The following is an 18,747-nucleotide window of genomic DNA, read 5'->3' on the forward strand; positions in this document are numbered from 1 at the left end:
CTTGGCCATGCCATGGGTCATTCATTGCAGTGTAGATGTACTCCTAAAGTCAGGTTCATTTTGGAGGGATGGCAGTCTGAGTGAAAGAATTTAACAGGAACCTGGGCCCATCTGATATGGAAAGAGTGGAGAGACGACAAAGATGGAGAACCAATGGTATATTTTTACAAAATGGTATATTTTTCCAAGTAGCACCTCGCTCTAGGAGTTGAAAAGAAAATATTAACAAATCCTGTTTAATTTCTGAAAAATGGGATGGTTCACCAGTACCATCCTTCCAAAAGGCAGAATTCATTCTTTCATGTGGCCAGATATTTGAGTCCTCAAATGGTGCTCTGGGCATGACTGGTCATTAGTTTACTATGTCAAATTACTGTATCATGTGTAAGATATTCAGTGTTGTGCAGTGTTCCCTGTAAGTTGTGTGCTTGGGTGGCCACCCAGGAGAGATTCAAATGACACCCAGCTGATTAGCAAAGTGCCCACAGCTGCAGCGTGTGTTTCTACTGGTGGTGCACATATGCTCATGCCTTGGTGCATATAACACATTTTATTCTGTACGTGGATGGAGAAAAATTAGAGTGTCGCTGATCTTGTGTGTCACCCAGTCCATCTCCTGTCTTCAGTAATCTCAGACATCAATTTGTTTTTGTTTTTCTCCAATGATGAGGTTGAAGAATTTCACAAAATAGGTCACTCGTGTATTTAGCTGCCAGGGCTTTAGTGTGCAATGCTCTTCTGTCCTATGGTCAGGCTAACTATATGGATTATCTAGGTAAGGATTTTCAGAACATGCTTATAAATGGAACTACACAATGCCACTACTGGGGTATAGCTTCTATAGCTTTAGTTATTTTGTGTGTCTTCTTATTCCCTTTTAGCTGCCCAGTCTCACAGACCTATACCACCATAATTGAAAATGGAAATTCAAGAAAAGCTCAGTTTAAGCTGAAAATCTTTTCCTTTGTCAATGACTCTGTGGTTTACCTACACTGTAAACTTCGTATTTGTGTGGAAACCCCAGAAAGCACCTGTAAAACGGTAAGGGGCTTGCTTCATAAATTTAATTTTCGATGTGATATATAATAGACAGTGCTCTAACTGGAAAAGGAAGGGATAATAAGCTTCTAAAAGGTGATGGTGTCCTTTAAACTTCTCTACATTTTCTTTCTTTTTCTACCTTGCAGCACTGTGAAATAACATAGCCACAAGTAAGCCTCAGTAGATTTTTCCCCCTTCTATTCCCTATTCTTCAGCTGAAACACGGAACATAAATAAAAATGATATCAAAGCAGGGAAACTGGACAGCTCAGGGACTAGTTTGATAGAGAGCCATTCACTTTTAGATTGGTGGTGACTGGAAAAAAAGTGCCACCTGATAATCTTTGTGAAACGAGCAGGTGATTTCAATACAAATCCTAGTAGACAGGTTCCACATATAGGGTTGTCAGATGGTTTCAACAAAAATATGGGATACACTTGACATTACATCACAATCTACATTACATCCTATTTAGAAAATACCGGACATTTATATTTTCTCAATTTGTTTCCCGAACAGAAAGCTCAAATACTGGACTATCTGGTTCAAAACCAGACAGCTGGCAACCCTATCCACATAATAAAAAATAGTCAACGAGCTAATCTCAACAGAGAAAAGCCAAAACTGAAATTATCAAGCAGCTGACACTATCACTTTTTGCCCAATGATGTTCCTTGCTCCCAGATCAGGGTTTAGGTATAGCATGAAGAAACTTACATTGTTGTCATCCTAGTTCCCCGGTTTCTAGGGCTGTCAATCAGCACCTATTCAAAAGTTCTTAAAGCATAGTGAACGGTATTCTGATAATATCATGTATGTCTGGGCTCTCTCTTTTTTTTTCCATAAACAAAATATATTTTGTTATGTCGTGAGGAATTTCACAGTATAGGAAGAAATCAGTGGAAATGCAGAGAGCTGGAGTAGTTGCAAGTGTCCATTTCATTGCATAGCACAGAACTAACTAGAATAAGCCCAGATTAGCTGGGCTGACCCCAGTGACCTACTCAGTTACTATAAGAACAAGATTTATATCTACAACCCAATACACAACATATTCCTCCCTCCTTAATAAAAATGTCCCTTTAAGAAAACAAAAACTAACTATGAAATGAGGGTAGAAAACCTCAAGTTCCCAGCTAACCCTGGAGATTATTTTGCCCCATCTGTGAGTTAATCTCAACTAATGGTCCAGCCGTTGAGGAGGCTTCCTTTCTCTAGGTGGATTACGGCGGACATCTGGCGTTCTCACACCCAAAGATGTTATGGGTGCAGGCCTGACACGGGGCTGGGAACTTGAAGTGTGAACAGGTGAGGCTGTTGTATCAGCCTGCTCAGGGAGGGGGTTTATGTTTGCCGCTGGTGGTGATGGAGGAGGAGAGTCAGGAGCAGGTGATTCTTGACATGGTAGCTCACCAGCAGTGGGAAGGACGGGCAACTCAACTGGAGATGTGCCTTGGGGGCAGGAATAACCTGTCAATAACTGATCTACATGCTGCCGCCAGATGAGATCCTTCGCAGTCTGGACAGTATAGGAAACAGGTCCTGTTTGAGCAGTAATAGTGGCAGGGACCCGTTTAGATCCAGGAGCATAGTTCCAAGCCAAAACTGGCTGTCCAGGACTAAAGGTTCAGTCTTTTGCTCTGGATGCATGCCTGATGACTTGACCTTGCTGCTGATGTTGCACAATTTGTCGCGGTTCTGAAGGTTTCAGCAAATCAAAGCATGTGCGCAGCTGACGTCCCATCATTAGAAAAGCCATGGACACTTTGGTTGTAGCATGAGGAGTGTTTCTGTAGGATAGTAAGAAGGTGTCCAGACTCTTTTGTACGAGTGAATGTCCTCTAACCGATTTCAAAGCTTGTTTCATTGTCTGGACAAACCTTTTAGCCAATCCATTTGTGGCTGGGTGATAGGGTGCTGAAGTGATGTGATGGATCCCGTTTGCTTTCATAAAATTTCCAAACTCCTGAGAGACAAACTGTAGACCGTTGTCACTCACAAGTTGTTCAGGAATACCCAAATGACAGAAGATTCCCCGTAATTTTTGGATAGTGCTCTCAGCAGTAGTGGAAGGCATTATACAGACTTCTGGCCATTTGGAATGATCATCTACCACCACTAATAACATGCTACCTTCAAATGGGCCAGCAAAATCAACATGAATACGTTGCCATGGTTTTTCAGGCCAGTCCCATGGGTGTAGAGGTGCCAATTGAGGTGCATTCCTCACACCCTGGCAAGAAATACAAGCTCTTGCCTTTTCTTCAATGTCACTGTCCAAGCCAGGCCACCAAAAATAGCTTCGAGCAATTTCTTTCATGCGCACCATTCCACAGTGACCTGAATGCAGCTGCTTTAACATCTGTTGTCTCAGTATTTTTGGAATAATGACAGGCATTCTGCACAACAAGCACCCCGAATGGGTTGATAACTCCATTCTCCTGGACATGTAGGGGACAAAGTCAGATGAGACCTGAGAGTTCTGTAGAGATGTTCCATGCATCACTAGATCCATTACTTGGGACTGTACTGAATCATAGAATACTAGGACTGGAAGGGACCTCGAGTGGTCATCGAGTCCACTCCCCTGCCCTCATGGCAAGACCAAATACTGTCTAGACCATCCCTGATAGACATTTATCTAACCTACTCTTAAATATCTCCAGAGATGGGGATTCTACAACCTTCGCCTATGTCTAGACTGCAGGCTTCTTTCGAAAGAGCCTCTTTCGAAAGCATCTTTCGAAAGAACCTCTTTCGAAAGATCGCGTCTAGACTGCAGGCGGATCTTTCGGAAGAGCAATCCGCTTTTTCGAAAGAGAGCACCCAGCGAGTCTGGATGCTCTCTTTTGAAGAAGCCCTATTTACATTGAAGAACGCCTTCTTTCGAAAGAGGAACTTTCGAAAGAAGGCGTTCTTCCTCGTGAAACGAGGTTTACCGCCATCGAAAGAAAAGCCGCGTTCTTTCGAAATAATTTCGAAAGAACGCGGCTTGAGTCTGGACGCAGGGGAAGTTTTTTCGGGACACAGCCTTCTGGACACAGCCTTCCTGAGCAATTTATTCCAGTGTTTGACCACCCTGACAGTTAGGAACTTTTTCCTAATGTCCAACCTAAACCTCCCTTGCTGCAGTTTAAGCCCATTGCTTCTTGTTCTATCCTCAGAGGCCAAGATGAACAAGTTTTCTCCCTCCTCCTTATGACACCCTTTTAGATATCTGAAAACTGCTATCATGTCCCCCCTCAATCTACTCTTTTCTAAACTAAACAAACCCAATTCCTTCGGCCTTCCCTCATAGGTCATGTTCTCTAAACCTTTAATCATTCTCGTTGCACTTCTCTGGACCCTCTCCAATTTTTCCACATCTTTCTTGAAATGTGGTGCCTAGAACTGGACACAATACTCCAATTGAGGCCTAACCAGCGCAGAGTAGAGCGGAAGAATGACTTCTCGTGTCTTGCTCACAACACACCTGTTAATACATCCCAGAATCATGTTTGCTTTCTTTGCAACAGCATCACACTGCTGACTCATATTTAACTTGTGTTCCACTATAACCCCTAGATCCCTTTCTGCCGTACTCCTTCCCAGACCATCGCTTCCCATTCTGTATGTGTGAAACTGATTGTTCCTTCCTAAGTGGAGCACTTTGCATTTGTCTTTATTAAACTTCATCCTATTTATCTCAGACCATTTCTCCAATTTGTCCAGGTCATTTTGAATTATGACCCTATCCTTCAGATTAGTTGCAATCCCTCCCAGCTTGGTATTATCTGCAAACTTAATAAGCGTACTTTCTATACCAATATCTAAATCGTTGATGAAGATATTGAACAGACCCCTGCGGAACCCCACTTGTTATGCCTTTCCAGCAGGATTGTGAACCATTAATAACTACTCTCTGAGTATGGTTATCCAGCCAGTTATGCACCCACCTTATAGTAACCTCATCTAAGTTATATTTACCTAGTTTATTGATAAGAATATCATGCGAGACCATATCAAACGCCTTACTAAAGTCTAGGTATACCACATCTATCTCTTCTCCCTTATCCACAAGACTCGTTATCCTATTAAAGAAAGCTACTGGGTCAACACGAGTTGCTCTCTTAACTTGTGCAGCAGTGATGGGCATGTTCTCCACCTGTTCAAAGTAAAAGATTTCCTTCTGGCCACCATCTTGATGTTTGACTGGCAAAGGCAGCCTAGAGAGACCACCTACATTGCCATGTAGAGTGTCTTTCCGATATCTGATCTCATATGTGTGTCCTGAAAGCCACAATGCCCATCATTGCATACGACTAGCAGTCATTGGTGGAATACCTGAGTGTGGACCAAAAATTGCCATCAGAGGTCGATGGTCAGCGAGAAGTGAAAACTTCCATCCAAACAGGTACTGGTGAAATTTCCAAATTCTGAAAACGATTCCCAATGCTTCACGTTCAATTTACGCATAGTTAGTTTCAGTCTTGCTTAAGGTGCGCGAAGCAAAAGCAATTGGTTTCTCCTCTCCTGAAGGCATAATGTGTGACAAGACCACTCCCACTCCACATGGGGAGGCATCACAAGCCAACTGTAAAGGTAAGGATGAATCAAAATGCGTCAGGACCTCTGCGTTTAGCAATGCACGTTTAGCCTTGTTAAATGCAACATCACAGGCGTCAGTCCACTTCCAGACCTTGTTCTGGCCAAGGAGCTCATGAAGTGATTTTAATAATGTGGCTAGCTGTGAAATAAACCTTCCATAATAGTTCAATAGTCCTAGAAATGAGTGAAGTTGACTAACATTTTGAGGGTGTGGAGCCTCCACAATAGCCTTAACTTTTGAAGGGGACTTATGAAGACCAGTAGCATCAATGGTGTGTCTCAAATATTCAACAGAGGACTGAAAGAATGCACACTTATCTTTACGGACTCGTAGGCCATACTCTTCCAGTCTTTGTAGGGTAGCCTCTAAGTTCTTAAGGTGATCCTCCTCGTTCCCGCCTGTGACCAGGATCTCGTTAAGATAGCACTCAACTCCTGGCAAGCCACACAAGATCTGGTCCATAGCTCTCTGGAACAAGGCTGGAGCAGAAGTTATTCCGAAGGGTAAACAACAGTAACGATAAAGCCCTTTATGAGTCACAATAGTCAACAGCTCTTGGGATTCCTCATCAACTTACATCTGTAAATATGCTTGACTCAGATCAGTCTTGCTGAACTTTTGTCCCCCAGTCAGGTCCGCAAAGATATCATCGATACGAGGAAGGGGGTATTGCTCTGCACATAAAACAGGGTTAACAGTGACCTTAAAATCCCCACAAATCCGAATAGAACCGTCTTTCTTCAATATTGGAACTATCGGCGTTGCCCATGGACTATGGGTAGCTGGTATGAGGACTGTGTGACGGGGCGGACAGACCCCACACTGATGGACAGGGGGTAGCCCAGGCCCAGCTGGCAGAGAAAGCCCCGCCCCTCCAGCCCTGCTGGGCATGCTCCCAGCAGAGCCTGAGTATAAAAGCAGAGGGAGCCCTGCAGCTGGGGAGACGGCAGGATGAGGGAGTAGACCGGGCCGGTGTTTCTGCAGCAGCTGAGACCAGAGTCGCTGTCCGCACCTGACCCGGAGACAGAGCCAGCAGCCGCCAACCCCAGAGAGGCAGGAGCGCGCCCGCGACCCCGGCAGGTACTGACGCGGAGGTGAATGGGCCCAGGGGAGCCAGGGCGCAGTAGGAAGCAGCCCAGGGCAAAGGACTCAAAGCGCGGGCTCGGCCTGTATCAGACGGATTCCCTGCTGAATGGGCAGGAGCCATGGGCCCTGCCTAAAGGCCCCTGGGCTGGGACCCGGTGGAGAGGGAGGCCCGGGTCCCCCTAGCGCCCATTTTCCCTCCCCTGGATAATCAACCCCCCGGGCCAGGAGAGGCTTCTCTGATGACGTATTCACCCTGATAGAGGGGCATGAACGTTATAGTGAGACTGGTAATGTCATATTTACCCTGATAGAGGGACATAGACTTTTATGTTGGGACTACTAGGGTCGTATTCACCCTGATAGAGTGGGCAATGGGCCCGTAAGAGAGGGGGTGTACTCCACGCCAGGGGCGTACCCCGTGACAGACTCCATTTTTGACTAGGCACTCCTGGACTGCTTCAACTTTTGTCCTGATAGCATATGGCACAGTTCTGGCCTTCAGATATTTTGGTTGGCTATCAGGTTTAATGTTCAGTTTCACGGTGATTCCCCTCATACTTCCCAGATCCTCTCCAAAAACAGCAGCATATTTCTTTAATATATCAGTCAGACCTGTTTCTTCTTTAGTCATCCGGTGCACTTCTGCCCAGTCCAGTGGGATCTTCCTAAACCATGATCTCCCCATTAAGGCTGGGTAATAGCCTTTCACCACCACAGTGGTAATTCTGCAGTCTTTCCACTTAGTTCCATCTTAACATCAATAGTGCCCAATAGGGGTACTGCTTCTCCTGTATATGTCTTCAGAATGATCTTTGTTGCTTTAAGTGGAAGATGCTTCAACTTTTCCTTATACACCGTGTCTGAGACCAATGAAACTGCTGCACCAGTGTCCACTTCCATCCGTACCGGTTTGCCATCCAACAGTGGGGTTACCCAGTATTCATGGGAGCCCCCTTCCAAAGACAAAACATAGCATGGCACGTCTTCTTCAGATAGGGTGTCCCTTTGATCATCAGGCATCTGCTTGATGGTATGCAGATTTTCATTGTTGTTCCGCCAGACCACAGGCCTCTTTTTCTTTTGTTTGCAGGCACGCTCAATGTGTCCTTTTTTTCCACACTGTCGATACACTAGGTTCTTACACCAGCATTCTGATGCATGGTGACCTGTCTTACCACAGCGGTAACATTCCTGGCTCCCCACTGTTTTGTGAGTAAGTTCTTGGGACATTTTATGCACCCCAGGGGGTGCACAAAGGTATTGTGCCTCCTATGTGGCCAGTTTCATGGAGACTGCAATATCAACGGCCTTCTGTAGGGTGAGCTGAGCTTCTGTTGACAGATGCCTCCATATAGCTTCACTGTGCAGGCCACACACTAACCTGTCATGTATGGCATCATTTAACATCTCCTTAAATTCACAGTGTTCAGCAAGCTTTTTCAAATTGGCTACAAATTGTACAATTGTTTCACTTTCTTTTTGGTCTCTGTTAAGGAACCTATACCTTTCTGTAATTACCAATGGTTTTAGAGCATAATGTGACCCCAGGATTTCCAGATTGTCACTGTAAAATTTGATCTCTGGCTTAACAGGGAGCAGCAAACTGCGTAACAGAGTAGGTCTTAGCTCCTACAACACTTAAAAATATTGGCACCTTCTTTTCTTCTTTAATGTCATTTACAATAACAAAAAGTTCAAAATGCTCAGTATATACGTGCCATTGCTCTATAGTCTCCTCAAAAGGTCCCAGTGGCCCTGTAAGTGTAGCCATAGCTGTTGCACTCTTCCCCCCCCCCCCCCCCCCCCCGTTTTTTTCTTTTTCAGTCTCTGGGCTCCTTGACCTTAGTTTCAGTTTGCACAGTGTAGCAGTCAGTTCTTACCCCCACCTTCCAGAACAGCCAAAAAAAGTTTGTTTTCTTACATTGACTTCTACTTCTTTTGTTGCTGGAGGCAGCACAGGTATCCCACCCTCGTCGCCACTTGTTATGTCGTGGGGAGTTTCACAGTATAGGAAGAAATCAGTGGAAATGCAGAGAGCTGGAGTAGTTGCAAGTGTCCATTCTATTGCATAGCACAGAACTAACTAGAATAAGCCCAGATTAGCTGGGCTGACCCCACTGACCTACTCAGTTACTATAACAACAAGATCTATATCTACAACCCAATATACAACATATTTTTCTTTTTGCTCAAGATTTTCTCTGTGATGACACAATGTTTTCATGAAGTGCTTGGTATTTGTCCATTATTTAATAGTTCCCTCCTGCTCTAAACTGCTTAACATGGTCTCCATTTATATCAAATGACCCCTCCTAGACGATCAGGAATTAATAGCAAGTGGAAGGAAATCTTTTCTCAGATTACAGACCTTTGTCCAAGGAGAAAGGAAAAGAGGAACAGGACAATTGACAGATGAAAGGCTACGTGACTTAAGTGAGAACACGAGTTAGAAGGCTCACAGTATCCTTATACTTGCCCTACCTTCTGCCTCCAGAAATATTTGCTCACTTCAGAGTTTATCTGAGGCCTGGATTATTGCCAGAAAAGATTGAAACTCATCTGTTCTTTCATCTGTTCTTGTCACTCCCCAGTTTTTTGGTAGATGAGCCTTGGCTGTCTTAAATCTGGAACAGAAAAGAGTAGATGTAGCGGGGGAGGGGAGGCGGGGAGCATAGAATAGGACAAAGTCAGGATAGTAACACCAGGCAAAATCAGCTGTGCAGTAACAAATTGGGGCAAAATATTACCATGATTTGGAACCATGAAATTGCACAATAGCTACCTATGTAACTGCATGTTCTTATATTAGGCCTTGTTTATATAGGAAAGTTATACCTGTTGTACACCAAGATATGAATTCAAACTGATACAGTTACTTCTGTATAACAAGTCACATGGATACTCTAATTCTAGAACAAGCATGCCTTTTTGTTTGGATTATTTAATTCATGTGGTTTTGGAAAAGTTTCAAGTTAGTCTGGAGAAAGCTCCTGTTATACCAGTGTAAGTGTGTCTACAAGTGGAGCATGCCATTACAACTATGGTGATTTAGTTATGCCAGTAAAATGGTAAAGCTGTCCCACGTAAACAAGCCCTTACTTACCCCTTTTGTCCATTTCCCTATTGTTTATTCCGTTCTTACAGAGAGAGAGAGAGTGCGGAATTGGTATTCATCTACAGATTTGACATTGTTTCCCTGGACTTGAACAAAGACACTAACTGAATGTTGCATTATAAATTCAATCTCCCCAGCCTTTAACAACTGCATTTTTACATCAAAAGCAAAGAATGGGACATTCTCAGCCCATTTAATTAGTCTCATTAGCACCGGTCCTACAATTGACAGGGTGTGTTTTTTTTCTTGTTAGAAATATCTTGGTTTCTTTATTTCCACTCCAGCTCATCTGATGAAGTGGGTTTTACCCACGAAAGCTTAGTCTCCAAGGGTCCTCAGTTCTTCTGTTGCATCTTGCTTCAAACTAGATGGCAAACTTTTCAGAAGAGGGAAATTTTTATTATGTGTAAACACAACGGGGTAATAATCCTGATGGAGACTTTTAGGTGACAACATAAGACAAATTATTTTATTTTATTTATAAAATGAGCAGTGCTATTGAGAGAGAATGTCAAAGGCCATGTAGTATGCTTTGGCTTATTTTGCAAGTCCTTTTTACATGCCCTGAGTTCTGTAGAAAACTTAGTAGTACATATGCTGTATTGCTTAGAGAAAATGTTGGTAGACATTCTCCTGTAGACTTTTTTTAATAGACTCAATACAACTTGCCTCGTCCCAAGGGCCTGTCCACAGAATGTTGTTTTCAGTGTTCTGATCTACAGACCATAAGCTGATTTTTTTTCACAACCTTTCTCTGATCTGTTTTGGTTTATGCTGTAATGTAACAAAGATTAGGGATGGGAAATTTAAAAAAAGTTCTGGTAGTGGGTACTGACTTCAGGAAATCAGCATAAATTCTTTGTTCTTTAGAGGGCATTCATTACAAGACTTTATATAATAACAACATGAATGAATGATTGGAGCTTTGCAATTGTTACAGAGCTGCCGAAGTGTTCGATCCCTGAAAAGTGGTGAAATTATTGCTACTCACAGAACATCCTGGGGGCCTCTGTGCAGAACCACTGGTGAGTAAAGAGTAAACTACAAAAAATGACACAAGCTAATCTAGCAGATTCTGTTTTACTAATGGGTGAACTTGAAAACCTTCCCTGTAAGGCATAAATCCTCTTTGCTGAGGGAAGACAAGGTGGTCAAATGATGCTGGGTAGCAATCTATTCCTTTTGGGGTGCAATAATTGTCATACACTTGAGGGGGATGTTTTGTGCAACTATTTATGCTAGTGAGGCGGTGGAATTAATTGCACAAACTAATAGGTGTTTGAATTTGTAATGTCCTGAATCTGCTCAGGTCTAATATTGCAACCAGCTTTTGTACAGTGCATACGCTAGATTCCTTTTAGAGCATAGTATGTTAGGCTCTGAGGGCCAAATTCAGAAGTTGCTATGAAGGTGATATGAGGTGATTGCTCCCTTACACCTACATTATTGTTACTGCAAGGGAGAAAAAGTTGGCACGATGTACATGTTGAGGAACTGAAGTAACTTGTAAACAAGGGTGGAGGTCAGTCTAATTTACATGCTTCCTGGTTCTTTAGTGTGTTAGACCCTTAAGAAATGGGTGGAGTGGCCAAAAGTCAGTCAAGAGGAGACTAAATATCAGGCGGTCGAGTGGGGAATGGAGTTGTGTGAACAAAGTCTAGATTGTCCTACTCTATACTCCATTTGAATATGATTCTGAATGTTCTTTTAAAGTGCATCTATTGCCTGTCACATCATAGTATTAATTAGTATCCACCCCCAATAATATGAATGGTATCTCATGAGGTGCAAACTCATTAATTTTACAAATATACTTACTTACTGCAGAAGAAGGGCAGGATTAAAATGAAAGAACATTCCACCTGCAAGCTTCTACTGAAGCTAGGGTAGTAGCTCAGGAATGCTTAGAGCCATGGTATCCAACACGCTAGCCACTAGCCACATGTGGCTATTTGGCCGGTTGAGTGTGGCTAGTTGGCTATAGCAGTAGCCACTATAGTGACTGCTGCTTCAGAACTGCTTGGGCACCATGGGCCTAGAGCCACATTCTCAATGCCATTTGAGTACACACAACCCACCACAATCAGAAGGAGTTCTGAACAAGTATCTAAAGACAGGATTTGCTCTTAACTCACACACACTGCCATAAAAGTCACCCTCCCTACAGCACCAAATCACTGTATCTGAGTGCTGTGCTCTTAGCCCAGTGGGCATGCGAAGCCCTACCACTCAGTTGGCTTTGTAGAGTATGAACAGATTGCAGGGATTCAAAACTTTCCCTTGTTCTTTCTCCAGCATCTGATGCAAACAGTGAGAAGGCACACGAGTTAGGAGTAGGGTGCATCATCCTTATCGTCATTGCTGTGTTTGTTTTTATCCTGGGAGTGGCGTCCCTTTTGGTTTTCCGATACCAACGAAAGACTGGAAAATACAACTTCAAAATCAAGTCTGACAACTTTAGCTACCAAGTGTTCTATGATTAAATATTTCCAACTTATCACATGTAAGTACTGAACTGTGATCAATTAAGTTGTAAATATCCCAACCCTTGCAAAAATGGAAACAGACATGCTTACAGATATGTCTTTAATAATCACGCTGGTCTCTCCCACCATGGCACTCTGTCCCCGAGGATGTGGCTTCGGGGAATGTGAGAGGGAAAGGGGCATCACCGCTGTTGCTGTGCAGCACCAGCTCCCTGATGATACCCAAAGTCACATCCTCGAGGATGGGGTGCCATGCGGGAGGAGAGTGGGGTGATGGTGGGAAGGGGCAGGGGTTGGGGGCTGGTAATGGACAGGCTCTCCCCACCAAGGAGTTCCAGGTTGCATTGTTTAATCATTCTGGCTGGGAATGGCCTGTGGGCCGGGAGTTCAAGACCTCTGTTCTAGGAGGAAAGGAGACCTGGCCTGAGCTTCCCCAGGCACCATATTCTGTTGTTCAGCTTCATCAATTATGGGGTTTCTTTCTTATTTACACCAAGGCTTCTTTATATTTTTGGGAAGTGTAAAGAGGCCCCAGTGAAATGAGATTCTGGCTTGTAATACATATGTATAAACGGTGTACTATTCTCTGAGCAGTACCCTGTCTGATAGCTTCCTTCTGGCAGTTCTTTCCCACTCTCATTAATTTATTGTAAAGACCATTGATCCCACCTCTCTAGCATGATTTCTCTGTTCTTGTCTTCTAGCTGGAACTCATCTCAACACACGGACAGCAACAGCTTTTCTTCATGTGCTAATCTGGTCCCGTTGTTATGCATGGCACTGGTCATGACCTGTCGCAACACTGAATCCTTAATGCTCACAATAGTTACGAAATGTGACTACATTCCTGCGGATCTCTTTTGGCTGTCACCAGAACCATCTAATTACAACACAAAAGCCATACAGTAGAGTTGCATTTTAAGTGGCTATGATTGTCAACATGTAGTACTGTACTATTGCAGCATATTAGACTGAGTACTCTATTGTACAAGGCAGCAGTTTTTCTCAGCTAGAGAAACTGAGACCCAGAGCCATGGAATTTACTCCAACAAGGAAAAGCAATTATTTCTAAAGAAACAGCATATTCTTATTGTCATTTTTCCTTTTCAAAATATTTGTGAATTGAAGTTATCCTTTTCTCTCCCAGCTCTAGTTCTAGCTATGTTCAAGACTCTATTGCTTAAAAATCTCTCAGCCACTTAAAATTCAGCTCCTCCATTTTAGTTTTATTTTCCATTAAGAAATGTCCTTTTGAACTGAATGGCACTTAACCCCCCCATTTTTTAAGTTAATAGAATCATAGAGTTGGAAGAGTTCTCAGGAGGTCATCAAGTCCAGCCCCCTGCCAATCCCAAACTAGAGTAAGAAACTTAAAAAAGAGTCCCTGTATAAGGAGAAATAAGCATTGGGCCAAGAAATTTGATGATTTTTTTGATAAATTGTATAATCAATTGCTTGACCACACTTTGGTTTATTATGAAATATACTCAAGAGTCCAAATGGCCAATTTAATTCAGATTTATTAATCATAGAATCATAGAATACTAGGACTGGAAAGGACCTCGAGAGGTCATCGAGTCCAGTCCCCTGCGCTCATGGCAGGACCACGTACTGACTAGACCATCCCTGATAGACATTTATCTAACCTACTCTTAAATATCTCCACAGATGGGGATTCCACAACCTCCCTGGGCAATTTATTCCGGTGTTTGACCACCCTGACAGTTAGGAACTTATTCCTAATGTCTAATCTATGTCATACAAGCAAAAGGTTCTATAATATACCAGTCTCTGAAGAATAGTTTTGTGCATTCACCTTACACTGAATGTGTGCTGCCTTGACATGATCCTCTAAAGCCAGCATTTAAAACCCTACTTGTCTATTAGTAAAAGGTTCTATGTATGTCACCTGAAACTAAACACACTTAACTTTTTACCTTGTTTCTGACATCACGGGTCTATGCCTTTGTATATTGTTCTGAACCCATGCATTCCAGGTCATGATGCACTCTTTCCTTTGTTCTGGGTCCATGCATTCCAGGTACCAAGGGACATGAGGACACCTCCTAAGCCTGTGATTAGATCATTAGGATTGTGAAAGTACCTCCCTTTCTGTTTCTATGAGGAAACAATATGTATCATGATACCAACAGTTTTCCCCATCTATTCACACCAAAGCTTATTGCAGCTAATGCAGGAGTAGGCAAGAGGTGGCTAGCAGGTCAGATCTGGCCCGCCGAGCCACCGAATCCAGCCCACGGCTGCTTCACTGGGACCCTTAAGCACAGTGCAGCTGCAGCCATTTTAAATGTGGCTGCTCTATGCTCTGGATGCTGGGGAGTAAGGAGGGAGGCTTTGCGCTCTGTCCCACCCTCCAGCAAAATCTCTCAGTTCCCATTGGCCAGCTTCCGGCCAATAGGAGCTGAAAAATTTTGCTAGATGTAGGGGCAGGCAATGAATCCCCTTTCCTCCTGCCATGCTGCTCAGAGCAGACCCACGTAGAGCAGCTTGCAGCTCAGGTTCCTGCAAGGCTGCTGGCTGGGAGCTGCCTAGGTTAGCACCTCCTAGCCAGAGCCTGCCTCTGGCATCTACCCCCTCTTCAATCTTCCCCCCCAACTACCTGCCCAGGCCACCACCCAAACCCTGGGTACCCCTTTCCCCAGGTCACAACTCTCTCCAGACACTGCACCCCCTCCTACACTCCTCCAGGCCAGAATCCTCTCTGGCACCCACACCCCCTCCTGGACCCTGCACCCCATTCCCCTGCCTCAGGTCACCACCCAAATCCTCTGCACCCCCTTCTCCCAGCTCACAACTTGCACCTCCTCCTAAAGCCCCTCCCCCAGGCCAGAATCCTTTCCTATACTCATATCTTCATCTGGACCCTGCACCCAAAGCCTCTACCCCAGATCAGAACCCCCTTCTTCACCCAAACTCCCTCTCAGACCACACACCTGCTCCTGCACCCAGTCCCCTAACTGAAGTTCCCTTCTCCCAACTTCCGTCCCAGACCCCATACTCCCTCAGTAGAAATGTGGCCCTCGGCGTGACCCCCCCATTAAAAATTAGTGCCCACTCCTAAGCTAATATCAGGTGTTACGGAATCCTTAGCATAAGTGAACAGAGTTACATACAGACCAGCTTGGGATAATTAATGTATTCATGCTTAATAATATGTATACTTAAATGTTTGGAATATACATGGCGGGTAGTAGTATCAGCATAATATGTATGTATGCTAGCCAGTATATATTAATCAACAAGTTTCAAGTTGCCGTTTCCTGCTACTCATCTTGTGGAAAGTATGATGATTTCCCTGCAAAGTACTGGCAGAGACCTTGCCTTCCAAACTCATAGGAGACCCAACAGTGGAAAAATGAGAAGGATCTTGGGTTACCTGGAGGCTGCCCCAACAATATTGAACCCTACTTTAATATGGACATCTAATATGTCTCTCTTCCACTTTAAACCAATCCTTTCCCCCTGGCAAGTGGCTATTGAGGAGGAGTCATGACATGATGCTCTCTCCACTGCCCCAGTCCCTGACGTTACAGACATTTCCACAGTATGGAGAGAGAAGCAGCAGTAGAACTTGTAACTAATGATGATGGCAACTCTGCATTTGGATTGTTTAAGACATTTTACTTGTGAGTGATTTTAGTTAATGGTACCTGTCTCACATTTTTTTTTTCTTCTTTAGTACGGTGGACATTTTCATACCACTTTAAGGTTGATGGACATAATTATAATAAGGTGTTCCCTTTTTAAAAAAAAACAAATAATGATCAGTAGGGAATGCTGAATAGACAGACAATCTTAAAGATTTGCACTGCTTTACTGGTACTACTGTACTCCCTTTGCCGTCCGACTTATATTCAACAATCCTATTTGTATCTTCTGAATCCAGTGCCTGCTTCATGTAGAGATTACAGGGTGAGATTCTATGGCCTTTGTTATGTAGGATGCCAGAACAGATGGATCATAATATTCCCTTTCTGGCTTAAATCTATGGATCGCTTATAGAGTAAGTTATCTCTGCTTTTGACCCAAGATGCCTTACAAAGCATGCAAACCTCTTTTGTATAATCATTTCATAAATCATGTTTGACATGACTGGATTGTAGCAAGACAAGGTAGGTGAGGTAATGTCTTTTATTAGTCCAATGTACATTGGTGAAAGAGACCAGCTTTTGAACCACACTGAGCTCTTTTTCAGCTCTGAGAAAGGAACTTCCAGCAAACTAAGATGGAACAGATTGCTTAGCATATATAATTAGCACATATTGTAAGGGACTGTTCAAGGTAGACAATTCAATTAATGAATTGTCATGTATGTCCAACAGCAGAGTTACTCCCAATAAAAATACTGCCTTGGCTGATAATGATGCAGTGAAGACGGGAATGTTTTTCAACCTTAAAGTTTTTGATGAATGTACCACTAACTTTTCATCTTACTGAAGTTTCTTTATTCTTGGTAAATTTGCTCTGAGCATCACACTGTATTTGCCTTGTGCACCTGGTGAAAGAGAAAATTATTTTAATATAAATATTTTTCTATAGTTTGTAGCATTTGCACTCCTAACTGCTCTCAAATTACAAGAGCAGAGCTTCAGCTTTTGACTTCAGTGGAGCTATGCTGACTTACAGCAGTGGAGAATCTAGCCCATGGTTTTTAATGAAGTGGGATAACCTGATATTTAGCATACTTAATGGAAACTGTTGTTGCAAACAGACACAACTCAGATATTATGTAGCCTCAGTTTTGGTGTCTTAATAAATACAAGGTCTAAGCTTATCTCCAGTTTTTTTACAAAATTGATTTAATGACTTGGTCACAAAGTAAGACTTTCAGAATGTCCTGAAACAGCATGTTAAGTGAATGTCGCAATGCAAGTTGTATGCAGTGTAATTCCAGGATACCAGGGACACAGGGTGGGCAAGGAAATATCTTTTGTGGAATCAACTTCTTCCTGGCAGCTACTTCTTTCTCAACAGCTACTCATACATCAACGTACTGAACATCAGGACAAAATATGAGCCATAATGTGACTATGGATTGTAGCCACAAATTATTACATGCTCACAGTTCTGAAGGAGGTATATCTTCAATACCATATGAAAGAGGCACACACATTTTTGTTTTATGTGTAAGGATATTTTTTTGAAAGAGATGTGCACCCCACAAGCCGAATACTTTGATCATGATCAAATAATATGACTGACATTAGTGCTACACCACATGTAACACATTGTATTTACTGACTGTCTCAGTGAAGATGGCAAAATTGACAGAGCCAAAGGTAGTGCTCTGATGGTTCCTGGGCATACCCAGAGTTATGAGGCATTTCATTACCACTGCCCTTCCTATGAGGAAGCCTTGTCACCTAAAAAGAATGGCTCAGGTTTAGGAATCTCTCAGAATCAGGGGTGGGGAAAAGGGTCTCCGTGGGCTGGATGCGGCCTGCCAAGCAAGTGGATCCGGCCCACAGAGGGTCTGGGGGCAGGAGGAAACACTTGAAGTATCCTGCTGCCCTGTGTGGGGTGTGGCACTTCTAAGTGCTGCAAGCTCCTTGCAGGGCAGGGGAAGGGTGGGAGGAGACTTTGTGCGCTCCTCCCACTCTCAGGCCAATCGGGTTGGGGGCGGGGAGAGCATGTGAGCATGTGAAGTCTCCTCCCGCCCTCCAAGGGGCTCAGCAGTTAAAGTCAACCACCGGCTGCTGCTCAATGCGGCGCTCCCTTGCAGGGCGGGGGCAGGGAGCGAGAGACTTCATGTGCTCCTCCTCCCCAGGCCCTGATTGACCTGGGGGCAGTGGAGGGATGGGGAGGAGCGGGGAGCATGTGAAGTCTCCTCCCACTGCCAGGGGCACGGGCACCTAGAGGGAACCACCAGCTGTTCAGAACAGCTGGCGGTTCTCTTTGGGGTGGCAAAGAAGTGTCCTGGCCCTGCCTTTTCTGCTTGAGGCCCCGCTTCTTTTGGGGTGGCCTGGAGTTACTTCAAAAATTTCTGAAATGGCCTCCAGTGAAAAATTATTGCCCATTCCTGCTCTAAAGGGAAATGTGGACAAATTGGGGAACTGGTCTGAATTCACCAAGATGAAATTAAATAAAGGCAAGTTCAAAATACTAAGGAAAACTAAGAAGCACAACTACAAAATGGGTATAACTGATTAGATGGTACTGCTGAAAATGGTCTGGGGAATATAGAGGCGTATACATTAAATACGAGTCAACAATGTGATGCAGTAGTGAAAAAAGGATAATATTCCAGGGTATATTAACAGTATAGTTGTATGTGTAGTCCCCTTACTAAAGGGGCCTCTGTTTTATTCTGAAAAGACCCTGTGTGCTACAATCCAGACTACAATTCCCATGAGCCCTTGGGAAAAAACCAGGAAAGGAGGACTCTTGTGTGAGAGAGGACTGCTCGCTC

At 43.7% G+C, this 18,747-nt stretch overlaps 1 protein-coding gene across 1 annotated transcript in view; it reads left to right on the forward strand.

Moving 5' to 3' along the window:
• The window catches only part of LOC102451041 (uromodulin-like 1), an 83,137-nt gene extending 66,035 nt beyond the window's left edge, over positions 1–17,102 (forward strand). The window contains exons 19-22 of the mRNA XM_075912204.2: positions 882–1,041; positions 10,772–10,856; positions 12,127–12,334; positions 13,022–17,102. Of these exons, the coding sequence (XP_075768319.2) occupies positions 882–1,041; positions 10,772–10,856; positions 12,127–12,314 (433 nt within the window). The 3' untranslated portion in view covers positions 12,315–12,334; positions 13,022–17,102. The remainder of the gene's footprint in view (positions 1–881; positions 1,042–10,771; positions 10,857–12,126; positions 12,335–13,021) is intronic.
• Positions 17,103–18,747: the final 1,645 nt, after the last annotated feature.

This window comes from Pelodiscus sinensis, chromosome 1 (assembly GCF_052426305.1).
Source record: "Pelodiscus sinensis isolate ZL-2025 chromosome 1, ASM5242630v1, whole genome shotgun sequence".
NCBI lineage: Eukaryota > Metazoa > Chordata > Testudines > Trionychidae > Pelodiscus > Pelodiscus sinensis.